Here is a 15,346-nt window from a genome sequence, read left to right as displayed (position 1 = left end):
TATTGCTGTTCAAAGTTTTCCGTCTTTGACCAATTCAAGTCTATTTAGGTTGGCTCTTAAATTCTTTGGACATGATCCTACTAGTCTTTAAAAATTTCCCTTTCTGGTATGACAAGATGTCTTAGGATTCTCTAACATTTTCTAACCCAAATGTGGAATTAGTCATTTTTCCAAAACGGGGGTCTGTGGACCCCTGGAAATCTCTGTGACCCTGTTATGGGATGGTGAGGACAAAATTATATTCACAATAATACCAAGATGCCATTTTCTGCTTTTAACTCTCCACTCTCTCACAGATGCACATGGAATTTTCCAGAAGCTAGACTGTGATATATGATTGAATGCAACAGCAGTTACAAGAATTCTGCTGTCATTTTAAAGCCAGATATTAAAGACAATTACAAAAATGTAAAACAACGCTATTCTTCTTGCTAAATTTTACTAATATGTACATTGTTTTACAATGTTTTAATTTCTAATACAGTAAACATCAGTAGTAAATAAAAGCTCTTTGAAGTCTCAAACAATTTTTAAGTGATTAAAGAATCTTTGGAGCAAAACATTTAGGAACTGCTTCTTCAAGGAGACTGGTTCCTTTTAATGGAAAAATGGTATTTTTAGAAATCACAATTGAGGAACAATAGACGTTCTTGGTTACTGAGCTGGCCATTTTTTAGGACATTATTAACACAGAGAACTAAGTCAAAATGATATATATTTTTAAAGATAAAGTACATCATGTATTCATACTGATTCTTCCTACTCAAAATTCAGGATTACAGCTTTTGCTTAAAGTCATACAATTTATATATATATATACACACACATGCATATATATGTACACACATATATGTGTATATATATAATTAAAAGATGTATTTGTTTATTTTGAAAGAGTTGCAGAGAGAGAGAGAGAGAGAGAGATCTACCCACTGGTTCACTTCCCAGATGGCTGCAACAGCTGACACTGGCCAGGCTGGAGTGAGGAGCTTCCTCTGGGTCTCCGACGTGGGTGGCAGAGGCCTAAACACGTGGGCCATCTGCTGCGACTTTCCCAGGCTATTAGCAGGGAGCAGGCGGGACAAACAAGCAGCACGAATATGGGATGTCAGCATCACAAGTGGCCCCGTACCCATTACGCCGCAGCGCCGGTTCCCACAATTTATATATGTATCAAATTTCTCCCATACCAAACTTACCGGTTCTTTCTAATACTTACATACACATTTAGTTTTGACATCAGATAATACCACCACTGCCGCCATGGTTGTTAACAGCAATAGGGTTACTTAAAACGGTTTAAGGTATTTTTTGCAGCTCTCCTCCTTTAAGTCTCTTGCCATGGATGTATAGTTGTAATCTGATGGTGTTTCTTTATTTTTTTTGACTTGTCGTCTTTGAGATTATGCCACCAAGTAGATCAGTTAGATGCATGAATTTTATTTTACTTTTGAGTTTTGGGGGCTGATTTTTGTAAATTTTTGTATTATAATGATACAGAATATTTACTTGGTTCTAAAGACAAATTTGTGAAATATATTCAGATAAATCTCTATTCTATCCACCCCCCCCCAAGGTAGTACTTTCTGAAAAAAAATTGTTTTCACTTTCATTGCTTTTAAAACTTTAGGAAATGTTACACAGTATGACCACCACCCTTTCCTTCTGGGCTAAAAGTTACCACATACACTTCTCTCCACTGAAGTTTCTTTCACTGAACAATATACTGTGGAGTTCACTCCGCAGTTACATATAGAGTGCCTAATAATTTTTACGACCGCTTTGTTGTATCACAATTTATTCAACCGGTGCTCTGTTCGGAACTGGGAGGTAATTTCCAGTGTTTTGAATTGTAAATGCTGCCGCAGTGAACAGCCATACACACTCTCGTATTTTCACCACCCTATCTTTGAAATAGAGCTTTACCGTGAGATTTCTGGGTCTCCATCAATGTACCCCTGTGAGCCTGCCAGATATTAATCTGCACACATGAAGGAACAGTGGCCCAAGGTCACTACCGGCAAGTAACACGGCGGGGGGTTGATTGTCAGACTGTAGGTCCCGGGAAGGGGAACTCAAAGGTGGGAGCGGGAAACAAAGAATTTTTCACCTGGACATTACACTCAATGAACCAGACTTGCTCACTCTTCCAGCTCCCAGTACACCAGTTCTTCCTTATCAGGACCTCCCCTCCGGTGACCCCCGCCCCATCCCAAACACACCCTTGGAGTCTGGACCCCTTAAAACGCAGCGAACCGTTTGCGCATGCCCAGACACGGCTGTCAGCGCAAAGGCGGGACCTTGGTGTGACGTCATAACCGCGCGCCGCTCCCAGGCGTCCTCGCAAGGTCGCTCTGCGGAAGGCGACCGCGCATCAGTGACAAGAACCTGGTTTGGGGGTGCGCCGTGTCACCAGCGGCGGCATGTCGGGGTACACGCCGGATGAGAAGCTGCGGCTGCAGCAGCTGCGAGAGCTGAGAAGGCGATGGCTGAAGGACCAGGAGCTGAGCGCTCGGGAGCCTGTGCTGCCCCCGCAGAGGACGTGGCCCTTGGAGAGCTTCTGGAACAAGTTTTTGCAGAACGAGGCCCCTTGGAGGAACGTGGTGAGTGCCGGGCCTCCCCCGTCCCCGTGCCTTCCCCCCATCGCGACGCCGGCCGGCCACGGGAGGTTCCCCGGAGGCAGCCACACCGAGGACGGGCTGACATCGTACTGTACCCTGAATCCCCAGTTCGGCGAAGGAGAACCAGGTTTAGCGAGGACGCGGTCGTGTCCGCAGAGGCTTGGGCTGGGACCGGTGTTTGGTTGTGGGGCACTCAGGTCCTTTTGCTGTCAAGCATGGGGCCGAGGAAGCGAGCCTTCGGTTTTGCGCTGTAGAAATCCCTCAGAGGAACAGCCAAGGATTCGCTGGAGTTACAACTCAGTGATGTTAGTATTCGAGAGCACACGTGTGACGTTTCAAGTTGAGATTACGGAGACGCGCTAGCTCTGCACCCAAGTACCGAGGGCACAGCGAGCCCCTAGCTGGTAGGGGCAAACTCATGTGGTCGCCATAAGACACCATACGGTTGGTATGCCTAGTGAGTCGGACTCAAAACCTGCCTTTCTGAGCCACTGTCTGTGCTTTTCACACACTGTTTCACTTCAGAATTGTGTGTTCCTGGAATTTGCTAGGTAGAAAATCACCCATTCAGGGACTGGTGTGTATTTTCATGAAGTCTGTTAATTAGATCCTATCAGTTACGAGCGATGCGTGCTACCCCTCAGAATTGCTTTCCGTTACCTCCTCCTCCATTACACCGGTGACATTGGGTGTTGGCATTGTGCCTGCACTCTGCTGAGGGTTTTGCATATGTTACTTCCTTCTTTATCTCCATAGGGTAGAAACTGTGCCTAGACCTCGTTTTCCATGCAAGGTACCTGGCTTCTACAGAAATGAAGTGATTTACCAATGGCCACAGCGTTAGGACTTGAAGTCTAGTGAAACAGCATTAGTACAAGTTTTTCTGAGAAAGTGGAACCACATATTTATGGTGATAAAATTCAGCTGTTTAATTCATGCTTCCTCTCTCCTTTTGTATCTCTGATAGTTTGCTTATTTTTTAAAAGGCTTTATTTATTTGAAAGGCAGATTTAGAGAGGGGGTAGAGATCAATCTTCCATCTGCTGCTTCACTCTCCAAATGGCTGTAATGGGTGGAGCTGGACCAGTGTGAAGCCAGGAGCTTCCTCTGGATCTCCCACGTGGGTGCAGGGGCCCTAGCACTTGGGCCATTCTCTGTTGCTCTTGCGGGCACACCAGCAGGGAGCCAGATCAGAAGTGGAGCAGCCGAGGCTGGAACCTGTGCCCACATGGGATTCTGCCATCGCAGGCAGCAGCTTTACCTGTTACACCTCAGTGCCCGGCCCCTGCTTGGTGATTTTAGAGGTCACTGGTTGACACTTGATATCCTATCCACCAGATAGTGATTTCAAGAAGTAAATAATCATTTGTTGAAATTGATCTTTACTTTTTTTCTTATGTAATCATATACGTTAAATTCTGCTTAGATTGTAAATTGTGCTTTGCTTGAAAGGGCAGGTGGGTTTCTAGTCAAATTGGCTACCATGAAAATGTTTCTTTTTTTCTTTTATTTTAAGAGGCAGAGAGAGACAACTCCCATCTGTTGGTTCATTCCCCAAATGACCACAACACCCAGGACAGAGCTGGGCTGGGAACTGGGAACTTGAACCAGGTCTCCCACATGTGTGGTGGGAATGCACTTACTTGAACCATCACCACTGCCTCCCAGGGTCTGCATTAGCGGGAAGCTGGGGTTAGGAACCAGGAATTGAATGCAGGGAATCTAAGACCCACGTCTTAAACCGGTGTCTTTTTTTTGTTTGTTTGTTGTTGACAGGCAGAGTGGACAGTGAGAGAGAGAGGTCTTCCTTTTGCCGTTGGTTCACCCTCCAATGGCCGCCGCGGCTGGCGTGCTGTAGCCGGTGCACCGCACTGATCCGAAGCCAAGAGCCAGGTGCTTATCCTGGTCTCCCATGCGGGTGCAGGGCCAAGCACTTGGGCCATCCTCCACTGTACTCCTGGGCCACAGCAGAGAGCTGGCCTGGAAGAGGGGCAACCGGGACAGAATCCGGCGCCCCGACCGGGACTAGAACCCTGTATGCTGGCGCCACAAGGCGAAGGATTAGCCTATTGAGCCGAGGCACCGGACTAAACCCGTGTCTTAATCACCGGTCAGATGCCTGCTCCCAGATTTCCATTTCCAGTTTTATGTTGTCTTTCTCTTTTCAAGTAGTGCATTGGAAGGCATCTAAGAGTGAGCTTGGAAAACTTCTAACTTGATATGTAAAACATACTCTTTCTACTATCAGTGTGCTCAAAGTTGTCTAACACCTAGAAAGATATGAGTAGTGTTGATTATAGATATCTGAAATTTGTAGAGAGATGAGGTTTGATCACTCTGGTTAAATCCAATAAAAATTGTTCTTTTATTTATGCCATGTTTTATTATTAACAAACATAATAAGCATGTTAGAAGTCTTTTAAATATATATATATGAATGCCTTCTTACAGTCTTAAAAGTGCTACTTGTCTTAAACCTCATTTGCTCCGAACTTTTGGGGTATCCTGTTGCAGGCCCCACATTTAGTAAAAATATTCAAGTCGGCAAAGTTAGCGATAGACTATAAAGAAATATGTGCCACGTAGAGATTTGTTAATCATGACATCGGTATTTCATTGCTGAATTTATTTTGCACTACAAACAAAACAAAATTGGATATCTGCTTATTTTGTTTATGTATTTTTTCCCACAGATCTATAAGGTATACCGGCACAGCATCTTTGCTTTCACTCATGTACTTATACCTGCCTGGATTATTCATTATTATTTCAAATATCATGTGAATGTAAGTATATTTTAAGTATGTGCTTTTTAGAATCTCCCTTTAATTTTCTTAAAAGCATTTCCTATGTAGATATGTCTTATTCTGCTTTACTTAGTGGAAATAATCTGCCACTTATAAACTAATTTTGAAGTATTCTGAATACTTTTAAGTAAAAGGCTTAATAAAACTTAGGTAATTAGATAAGAGTTTCTTTTTTTTTTAAGTTTTTATTTATTTATTTGAGAGGTAGAGTTAAGACAGAGAGAGGGAGAGACAAAGAGAAAACTCTTCCATCTGCTGGTTCACTCCCCAGATGGCTGCAATGGCCAGAGCTGCGCCGATTCAAAGCCAGGAGCCAGGAGCTTCTTCTGGGTCTCCCACACAGGTGCAGGGTCCTAAGGAGTTGGGCCATATTCTACTGCTTTTCCAGGCTATAAGCTGAGAGCTGGATCATAAGAGGAGCAGCAGGGACACGAACTGGCAGTGCCACAGGCAGAGACTTAGCCTACTATGCCACAGCACCAGCCTCAAAGTATGAGTTTTCAAAAAACTAATCTTTGTACTAGTTTACAACTTGAAATGCATTTCCTTATAGAAAAAGTGTTTAAATGATCAAGGTATAGCCCATCAAATACTACTAGTATTATCTAGGGAAGAGAACAATTTCTGCCCTTCTTTTCTGCCCAAGGTGAAATTTAAAATAGATAATAGTTATCTTTTTTTTTTTAAAGATTTATTTATTTATTTGAAAGTCAGAGTTACGCAGAGAGAAGAGGCAGAGAGAGAGAGAGGTCTTCCATCTGCTGGTTCACTCCCCAATTGGCCGCAACGGCTGGAGCTGTGCTGATCTGAAGCCAGGAGACAGGAGCTTCTTCCAGGTCTCCCACGCGGGTGCAGGGACCCAAGGACGTGGGCCATCTTCTACTGCTTTCCCAGGCTACAGCAGAGAGCTGGATTGGAAGTGGAGCAGCTGGCACTCGAACCGGCACCCACATGGGATGCCAGCGCTTTAGGCCAGGGAATTAACCCACTGCGCCACAGCGCCGGCCCCAATAATGGTTATCTTTGTCACCATCCCATTTCTCTTTCCTTCATGTTATCTGATTTTTTTACTACTTTATTTAGAATCCAGGGTGCCCAAAAGCTTTTAACTTTTTCACTGAAAGATCTTGTGTTTGCTGATGGAACAGAGCCAGATGCCATCTTTTTAAAACAAGGGATAGCACAGTCTGGTGTGGAGTGTTGGATTTCAGACAGAGGGAGGAGGGCATGCAAAGGGGAAGCAATGATACTGCCAGCGTGGAGTGCTGGGACACACAGTGGAGAGGGCATTCTGCCATCTGGGCTGCACGAGCATGGAAAGTGCGCACACCTATCTGGGGAGCAGCTGTGGTAGTGAATGTCCTGGAATAGGACAGCAGAACCTGAGCAGAGAGAAGAGGACATTGGGAGGAAAGTGGTGTGGCCAGTGATGGAGGTGGCAGGCCACAGGAAGGTGTCAGAACCGTAGTGAGGTGAAGAGAATATTCGTCTTGAGGTGTGGCTGTTGTGATCAGAGATTGTTTATATTTAGGGAAGCTGATCAGATAAGTACATGTGGTCGTGATAATGGGATTCAGGATTTTCCCTGTTAGAAAAGGGAGTTACGTATAAGAAAAGGGAAAAGACCTTGAGGTGCTAGAATGTAATTGAAAGTATTGGTGTAAATTCATATGGTTTTAATATGTATTGATAGATTCAGAAATAAATACAGGTCTAAGTGTTTGTGTGTATATATATTTTCTGGCTGTGTCCACTGAGAGGGTCTGGGAGCATGCTGCCCTTTAGTATTAGCACACCTATTTTTCTAAGATTTATTTATTTATGTGAAAGCCAGAGTGATCGAAAGAGGGAGAGAGAGAGATATCTTCTATTTTCTGGTTCACTCCCCAAATGGCTGCAATGGCCAGGGCTGGGTCATGTGTCTCTCATGTGGGTGGCAGGGGCCCAAGTACTTGGTCCTTCACCTGCTACTTTTCCAGGCACATCATCAGAGAGCTGGATGAAAAATGGAGCAGATGGGACTCAAACAGGTGCTCACATGGGATGCTGGCGTCACAGGCAGCGGTTTAACCCACTGTGCCACAATGCCAGCCCCCAGATCTTGTTTTCTAAATACATTTCTCCACTAAAAAGATGTAGAGCTCTTTGGAAAAATGTCTGATTCCAGGGCTGGGACGGGGAAAGTACAAGATGACGCTGGAGTATTTTGTTGTGCCAGAAATTAAAGAAGTGCTGAAAGAATGATGGGGACCTATCAAAAGGATACCGAGAGGTTTGGAAGCATTCCTACTGGGACAGACAGTTTGAACATCAAAGTACATAATGATAGTAAGAGATGGGAGTCAGCTGAATAAAAAGATGAAAACACATGAGTGCATACTGATATAAATAAATAAATGAGTTAATAAGTGGGTATAGGAAAAAAAATTTTGTAGATCAAATTACTAAATAATGACTGGACACAGAATGATAGAATTTGAAGTCACTATTTGAGAACCATCATAGGTATAATAAATTAAGCCAAGAAACATCAAAGGATGCCAAATTAATCTTAAAAGAGCTGTCTTCAAAGTACTTAGAGAGAAAAAGTAACTTTGTAATAGAGAAATCTGGCAGATACCACCTAAGTTAAAAAAAAAAATCTAACATTATCAATAGTGGAGTTCAGGGATTAGTTTATATTTCTATTGTTAATGGACTTCAAAAAACTTTTTACGTTTACCTGCAAGTCCGTAGGCCCCTTTATATCATTATACTCTTGTCTGTTTTTCCCCCCTGTTTCAGGATATAAAACCCCAGATGAAAAAAATATTATTTTCTGTCAGTGAAAGTTTTTTGTAACATCCAAGAGTGGTTTTGATGTGGAGCAAGAACTGGTCATAATTATCTGGAATATGAATTAATACTCACTTTATTAGTTATAAATTTAAAAGCAAAATTACTTTCAGCTTAAAAATTACAAATCTAAATCAACTGTGCATCTTAACTAGGATCCTAAACCTAATGTGTTATGACCTCTCATAATCAGACTATTTTATGTCACCAGCACTATATAGTCACCAGAATATACAGATTGTCCCAGTGTTTTCAGAACTCATTAGTGAGTTTGTACTATGGGTATAGTTCACTTTTTTATATCTGTAATTAACTAAATTTTTCTAGGATTCAAAAGACTCATCTTGGGACAAGCATTTGGCATAGTGGTTAAGATGCCATTTAGGAGGCTCACATCCCATAACCAAATGCCAGGGTTTGAGTCCTGGCTGAACTCCCCATCCCAACTTCCTGCTAATGCACACTGTGTAGAGGCAGTGGGTGATGGCTCGGCTAGTTGGGAGATCTGGATTGAGTTCCTGGCTCCTGGCTTCAGTCTGGCTCATTTATGGCTGTTGCAGCACTTGGGCATCCAAACAGTTGCAAGGTCTCTTTGGTCTATGCCTCTCAAATAAATAAAATAATTAAAATTAAGACATTTTGTGTTTTTGTTTATCTTCTAGGAAAAGTACTTGCTGGGTTGGCAATTCAGACACTAGACATTAGTATGATTGCTTATCTGAGGAACTGGCACAGGGGATTTTTCCTGGACCAGAGATGGACATTTTAGTTAAACGTTTGTGTTGGTAGAGTTCCAAGGCCACTCACTTGCCTTAATCTGTTGTTTGGGTAATTGGAGGCCTTCATTGTCCTCTTTTTTTTTTTTTTTTTTTTTTTGACATGCAGAGTTAGACAGTGAGAGAGAGACAGAGAGAAAGGTCTTCCTTCTGTTGGTTCACTCCCCAAATGGCCGCTACGGCCAGCACTGTGCCGATCTGAAACCAGGAGCCAGGAGCTTCCTCCTGGTCTCCCATGCAGGTGCAGGGCCTAAGCACTTGGGCCATCCTCCTCTGCCCTCCCGGGCCATAGTAGAGAGCTGGGCTGGAAGAGGAGCAACCGAGACTAGTACCCAACACCCCAACCAGAACTAGAACCTGGGGTGCCAGTGCCGCAGGCAGAGGATTAGCCGAGTGAGCCACGGTGCCGGCCCCTGAGGCTTGCATCTTCAATAAGATGCAGCCAGTTTGCTTCAGCCAGCTCCTTTGCTGTCTAATTGAATTCTGCATCTCTCTGAAGACAGTTCAGTGTCACATTATATTTATAAGTTTGTTTATTCAAAAAGGTGTTTTTTTTTTTTAAGATTTATTTATTTATTTGAGAGGCAGAGTTAGAGAGAGAGGAAGAGAGAGGTCTTTCATGTGCTGGTTCACTCCCTAAGTGGTCACAACGGCTGGAGCTGGACCAATCTGAAGCCAGGAGCCAGGGGCTTCTAGTCTCCCACATGGGTGCAGGAGCCCAAGGACTTGGGCCATCTTCTGCTCTCCCAGGCCATAGCAGAGAGCTAGATTGGAAGTGGAACAGCCAGGACTAGAACCAGTGCCCATATGGGATGCTGGCGCTTCAGGCCAGGGTGTTAACTCACTGCACTACAACGCCGGCCCTGTGTCTTAACTGTTGTACCAGATGTTCACCCCCCCCCCCCCGCCGAGACTGATAATAAATAAAGAAGAATATAGCTATATAAAGAAGAATATAAATTATAGGATCAAGTGTATAGAAGAATTTTCAGGGTAATAAACTAATTATGGAGGCTACCATTTTAATTAGGCCTCTCTGAATAAATGATATTTTAAAAGAAACATTTATCAATGAGGATATGGGCCAAGCAGCTATCTAGGAGAAGAGTGTTGCAGGTAGCAAAATAGCAAAGTACAAAGGCCCTGAGGCACAAGCAAGCTTGACTGATCAGACTGGTAGTTAAAGGGGCTTCTGGGCTACAATACAATAAGGGAAAGTGTCCTAGGAGGTCAAAAACTGGATGTGGGCTAGATCATGAAGTGTGCTCATGAAGTGCACAAGGACCTTGTCTTTTTAATAAGAACGAAACTTAGGGCACAGGAGTGATACTCTACCCTGCATGTACTGTGGAGACTGGATTGTAGGAGGGCACAGAGTGGAAGCAGCAAGGCCAGCAGGTGCCATTGCAGGAGTCTAGATGAAAAAAATTGGTCAGAGTCTTGGAGAAGGGTGGTGATACTGGGGGTGGTAAGAAGAATATTCTCAAGCTAGAACCAACAGGGTCTACTGAGGAATCACTCCATAAGCAGGGGAGTTAAAGGGCCATGGAGAGGACCAGTTTGGGCAGGGGAAGTTATGTTGGATCTGATTGAGTGTGAGATGTCTATTTGATAGCCACGTAGAATGTTGAGTAAATAATTGGATGTAGAGTCTCAAGTTCTGTGAATGTTTGGTGCTTAAATTAAAATCTGGGATGTGATTTATTTTCAGAAGAAACTATAACACCATAATTAACACAGTTACTTTTCTTGCAGACAAAACCATATGCCATCGTTCAAAGGAAGCCCAGAGTATTCCCAGTAAGTCTAAAGACTTCATAGTTTTTTTGTTCATTATTTTTCTCTTTTCTTCCCTGTAAGAGATCATTAGACTAAAATGTGTCTCTTTTTGCTGTATTTTTTTAAATAGGAAATAATGTGAGGTAGCAATTATAGTTGAAAGTGGGAAATGGACACATTTATTTTCAATCTTGTGTTAAGACTTTGTCTAAAGTGTGAGTTCAAGGTACCAAGTTTTTCACTGGTGTCATTTCATGTTGAAAAGACTTAAGGCACAAATCTGAGCATGCTGACAGCAACTGAATTGTTATTTCCAAACTCATACTCCTATGGCTTTGTCCCTCTTTTTCAAGGTTTGACTTTAAAGCTCCTCATCTGTGATTTTAAAATCTGTTCATGTGCGTTTTAAATGTTAATTAGTTCTTTCAGTATTGAAAGACTGTATAATAGTTTTTGTTTTTACTGGCTGGCTGTGAGGTCATTATTAGCATAGTAAAACATGTTAATTTCTTGTCTAGTCACAGATAATGAACTACTATAACTTAAATTCTATAATTAAAAAAAAAAACAAAATTCAGTGTTGATTTTTTTAAATAATTATTTTATTTGAAAGAGTTACATAGAGAAAGAAGGAGAGGCAGAGAGAGAAAGAGAGAGAGAGGTCTTTCATCTGTTGGTTCACTCCCCAATTGCCTGCAATGGCTGGAGCTGTGCCGATCTGAAGCTAGGAGCCAGGAGCTTCTTCTGGGTCTCCCACACGGGTTCAGGAGCCCAAGCTCTTGGGCCATCTTCTACTACTTTCCTAGGCCATAGCAGAGAGCTGTATTGGAAGTGGAGCAGCTAGGACTCGAACTGGCACCCATATAGGATGCCTGCACCCATATAGGATGCTTATGGAGTGATTCCTCAGTGGACCCTGTTGGTTCTAGCTTGAGAATATTCTTCTTACCACCCCCAGCACTGCAGGCGGCAGCTTTACCCACTACACCACAGCACCGGCCCCTGATTTTGTTTGTTTGTTTGTTTGTTTTTGTTTACTTGAAAGGAAGAGTTACAGAGAGGCAGAGGCAGAGAGAGAGGTCTTCCATCTGCTGGTTCAGCCACCAGATGGCCACAATGGCCGGAGCTGCGCCCATCTGAAGCAAGGAGCCAAGAGCTTCATCTGGGTCTCCCTCATGGGTGCAGGGGCCCAAGGACTTGGGCTATCCTCCACTGCCTCCCCAGGCCATTGCAGAGAACTGGAGTGGAAGTGGAAAAGCCGAGACTCAAACCAGTGCCCATGTGGGATGCCAGCACTGCAGGAGGCGGCTTTACCTGCCACGGCACGCCACAGCACCGGCCCCTCACTGTTGATTCTTGCTTCAAATAAATGATGTAGTCAAATTCATCCATTATCTATTGCAATAATGGAATTATAATGAAACCACAAAATTGGCTAACCATCCAGTTGGAACTCTGTAATTGATGTCAGGGCCCAGGGAGTCTCAACATAGGAAATTATCTTGCTAGTATCATCAGTTGAGTAATTTATATTTATTTGGTCTCCTACTTAGATTTGTTTAGCATCTATTTTGCTATTCCCCCTTAAAGGAAAAGGAGGGCTTTCTTCAGAAGAACACATCAGTGATAACGTAGCAATTCTGTTTCTGTACTTTTTCCCATTATGGATGTTTCTTTCCTGTTTCTCTGTCATTGGCCCCTTTGGAAATCTTCCCTTTTGAGAAACTGAAGAATGCTCACTTTTATATGTTTTAGAATAGGTGGTAACAAAATCTTGACTCTACTCATTGGCTTACCAAGACAAGTTTATAGCTTCTTGACATCACAGACTAATGTGAATAGGTGATCATTAATCTTGTAGCTGTGCCTCTGGGTTTTAAGGCTTCCAAGATCATCGTAGGGGAAAAGAGTTGTCTGAGCGTATTTTTAAGGACTAAGTTTAAAAGTAGGTTGTTATCTCTTCTACTCAAGTGATAATAGCCAGAACTCACTGTCCCAAATATCTATATGCTGTCTTTTCTTCCATAAACTTCTATGCATGGAGTCTGCCACAGCCCATCCTTCAGATCACCCAAAGCTCTCTGCTTCCTTCTACCTATGCATGTCACATACTCAGTCCCTTCCTTAACTTCCTTTCCATCAATGCAACCAACTCCAAATAGGAGATCTTGAGATCATGCACAGTAGTATGTCAGATTCAGATGTGACTTCTCTTGATTTGAGAATCTATGAACCAAGAAGACACGTTAACTATGTCCCCTGTCCACACACATTCTTCTGCTTGAAAGGTAGAGTGACAGAAAAGAGGACAGGGAGAGTGAGAAAAAGAGAAGGATATCTTCCATCTGCTTGTTCATTCCCTAAATGTCTGCAATAGCTCAGGCTGGGCCAGGCTGAAACCAAGAGCCAGGAACTCCGTCTGGGTCTCCCACATAGGTGGCAGGGGCCATCATCTGCTGCCTCCCAGCATGTATTAGCAGGATCCTGGAGTGGAAGTGGAAGTGCTGGGACTAGAACCAGGCAGTTCAATATGGGGTATGGTCATCTCAAGGGGCAACTTAACCTGCTGTGCCACAATACCTACCCCCTGTGTGGATAGCACAGCAATCATTTGTTCTTAAGAATTCTGAAATCCAAGTAGCCAGACATTGTAAAGACTTCTATCCCTTGTTTGTGGAAAACTACTTGAATGGGTACTCATTTTGTTTTCTGGAAGGAACACCTTTGTTCATTGTTCTTCCGGGTCCCTGGTTCTGTCCAGAGGGTTCCTGGTTTTCAGTATCGACCTAGGCCACATCTAAATGGGTATTGGGAAGCACACTTCCTCAGCATTTGTGCAGCCTGCAAGATAAGCATTTTGCTCAAAGGTTGAATGGCAGAGGTTGTCTTAATTTCAGATACCACAAGCTTTTGTAGTCTGTATGTTTGATTTCTTTTACCACCCATTTTCCTTAACATTTGGCAAGCATGGGAAAATACCTGGTAGACATCTAATGTGTTTGCTTCTAGTCAGTCTCACATGCAGAAAGAAAATTCTCTTTCTATACCTAGTTATTGATTTATTTGTCATCATGTGTCTGCCTCTCTCAACTCTGTGGCAGCTATGTGGAGGCCATCTGAAAAAGACAAATATATTTAAGACTTTATTTTTTATTTGAAAGGGCTACAGGGAGGGAGAGAGATCTTCCTGCTGGCTCACACCCCATATGGCCACAACTGAAGCCAGAAGCTTCCTCTGGGTCTCTCAAGTGGGTGCAGGGACCCAAGGAGCTGAGCCATCTTCCATTGCTTTCCCAGATGCATTAGCAGGGAGATGGATCAGAAGTGGAGCAGCCAAGACTCTAGCTCTTGCCCATGTGGGATACCGGCATTGCAAATGGCGGCTTAACCCGCTGTGCCACAACACTGGCCCCAAGAGAGTTTGTTATATTAAACACATGGCTAAAGCAGAAGTTAAGTAATTTTTCTAAAATTGCATACAGCTGGGGCTGGCAATGTGGCATAGTGGGTAAAGCTGCTGCCTGCGACACCACCATCCATTATGGGCACCTGTTCGGGTACTGGCTGCTCCAGTTCCAAATGGCTTGAGAAAGCAGTGGAAAACTTTCCACAGGCCCAAGCTATACATGGGTGACCAGGATGAAGCTCCTGGCTTTGGCCTGGCCCAGCACTGGCCTTTGTGGCCATATGGGGAGTGAACCAGTGGATAGAATGTCTCTCTCTGTAACTTTCAAAAGTAAATGTTTAAAAAAAATACAGTTGTATACAGTGTGTCTGTTGAGGTTACAAGAAGTTTCACTACTTGATTTAAAGCACATGCCCTTTCAACCACACATTGTTATGTGGGTTTGAGAAAGACACCAGGACCAGTTACCCAAAGTTTGTGTTCTGTTTGCATTATTAACTCAAATGGAAAACTTGTGACCCATTTATGTATTCAGTTGCTAGGAATAGACTGCCTTCTTAAGAGTTGAACACAACATGCTTCTTTTCAGCTTCTTTTTATGGCTTCTATTTCTTGGAGCCATGCAAAATAAAGATTATCCCTTTATCACTTGGAGGACATAACTTTCATGTTTTTTCTGTATATTTTGAGTGAAATTTCCCATATTTTTTCCCTTGTACCAGAAGGTTTTGGATACTGATTACTCATCTTTAGACTTTCAAAGTGAATGCCAGAGATCAATTGGCTCTTCCATTCAATGTTGGACATAGAGCAGAATGGAACTTCCAGTGCTGCAGATTTCAGATTTGTCTACTAAATGCTGCTTTTTTTTTTTTTTTCCTTAGGGTGATATAATTCTGGAGACTGGAGAAGTAATTCCACCAATGAAAGAATTTCCTGATGAACACCACTGAAGATTAAATAAAAATTTCAAAGGTGTATGAGCCCAAGTTTGTTCTTCCATCACCAGATTTACTGAATACATTTTCTGGACTAGTAACTTCAATAAAGCTGACTTTCAGAGAAGTGTCCTATTTCTTCTCAACTGTACAATTTAAGACTCTAGGTAATTTAACAGAAATA

The 15,346-nt window shown here is 43.0% G+C and overlaps 1 protein-coding gene across 1 annotated transcript; it reads left to right on the top strand.

The window, feature by feature from the left end:
- The first annotated feature begins 2,337 nt into the window (after nucleotides 1-2,337).
- NDUFB6 (NADH:ubiquinone oxidoreductase subunit B6) lies at nucleotides 2,338-15,286 on the top strand. Its single transcript, XM_002708038.6, has 4 exons — nucleotides 2,338-2,603; nucleotides 5,315-5,407; nucleotides 10,795-10,839; nucleotides 15,109-15,286. Exons 1-4 carry the CDS (start codon nucleotides 2,424-2,426, stop codon nucleotides 15,175-15,177), a joined length of 387 nt encoding a protein of 128 aa, XP_002708084.1. The 5' UTR covers nucleotides 2,338-2,423; the 3' UTR covers nucleotides 15,178-15,286.
- The last annotated feature ends 60 nt before the right edge of the window (nucleotides 15,287-15,346 follow it).

Source organism: Oryctolagus cuniculus, chromosome 1 (genome assembly GCF_051225735.1).
Source record: "Oryctolagus cuniculus isolate XC-2025 breed Fujian yellow rabbit chromosome 1, ASM5122573v1, whole genome shotgun sequence".
NCBI classification, from domain to species: Eukaryota; Metazoa; Chordata; class Mammalia; order Lagomorpha; family Leporidae; genus Oryctolagus; species Oryctolagus cuniculus.
The sequence above is the reverse complement of the archived record's forward strand: the minus strand, read 5'-3'. Positions and strand labels throughout refer to the sequence as shown.

Coding starts and splice junctions, on each gene's coding strand:
- NDUFB6 (XM_002708038.6), top strand. CDS start 2,424: ATGTCGGGGTACACGCCGGATGAGAAGCTGCGGCTGCAGCAGCTGCGA. Junction 2,604..5,314: donor AGGCCCCTTGGAGGAACGTG/GTGAGTGCCGGG, acceptor TTTTTCCCACAG/ATCTATAAGGTATACCGGCA. Junction 10,840..15,108: donor GGAAGCCCAGAGTATTCCCA/GTAAGTCTAAAG, acceptor TTTTTTCCTTAG/GGTGATATAATTCTGGAGAC.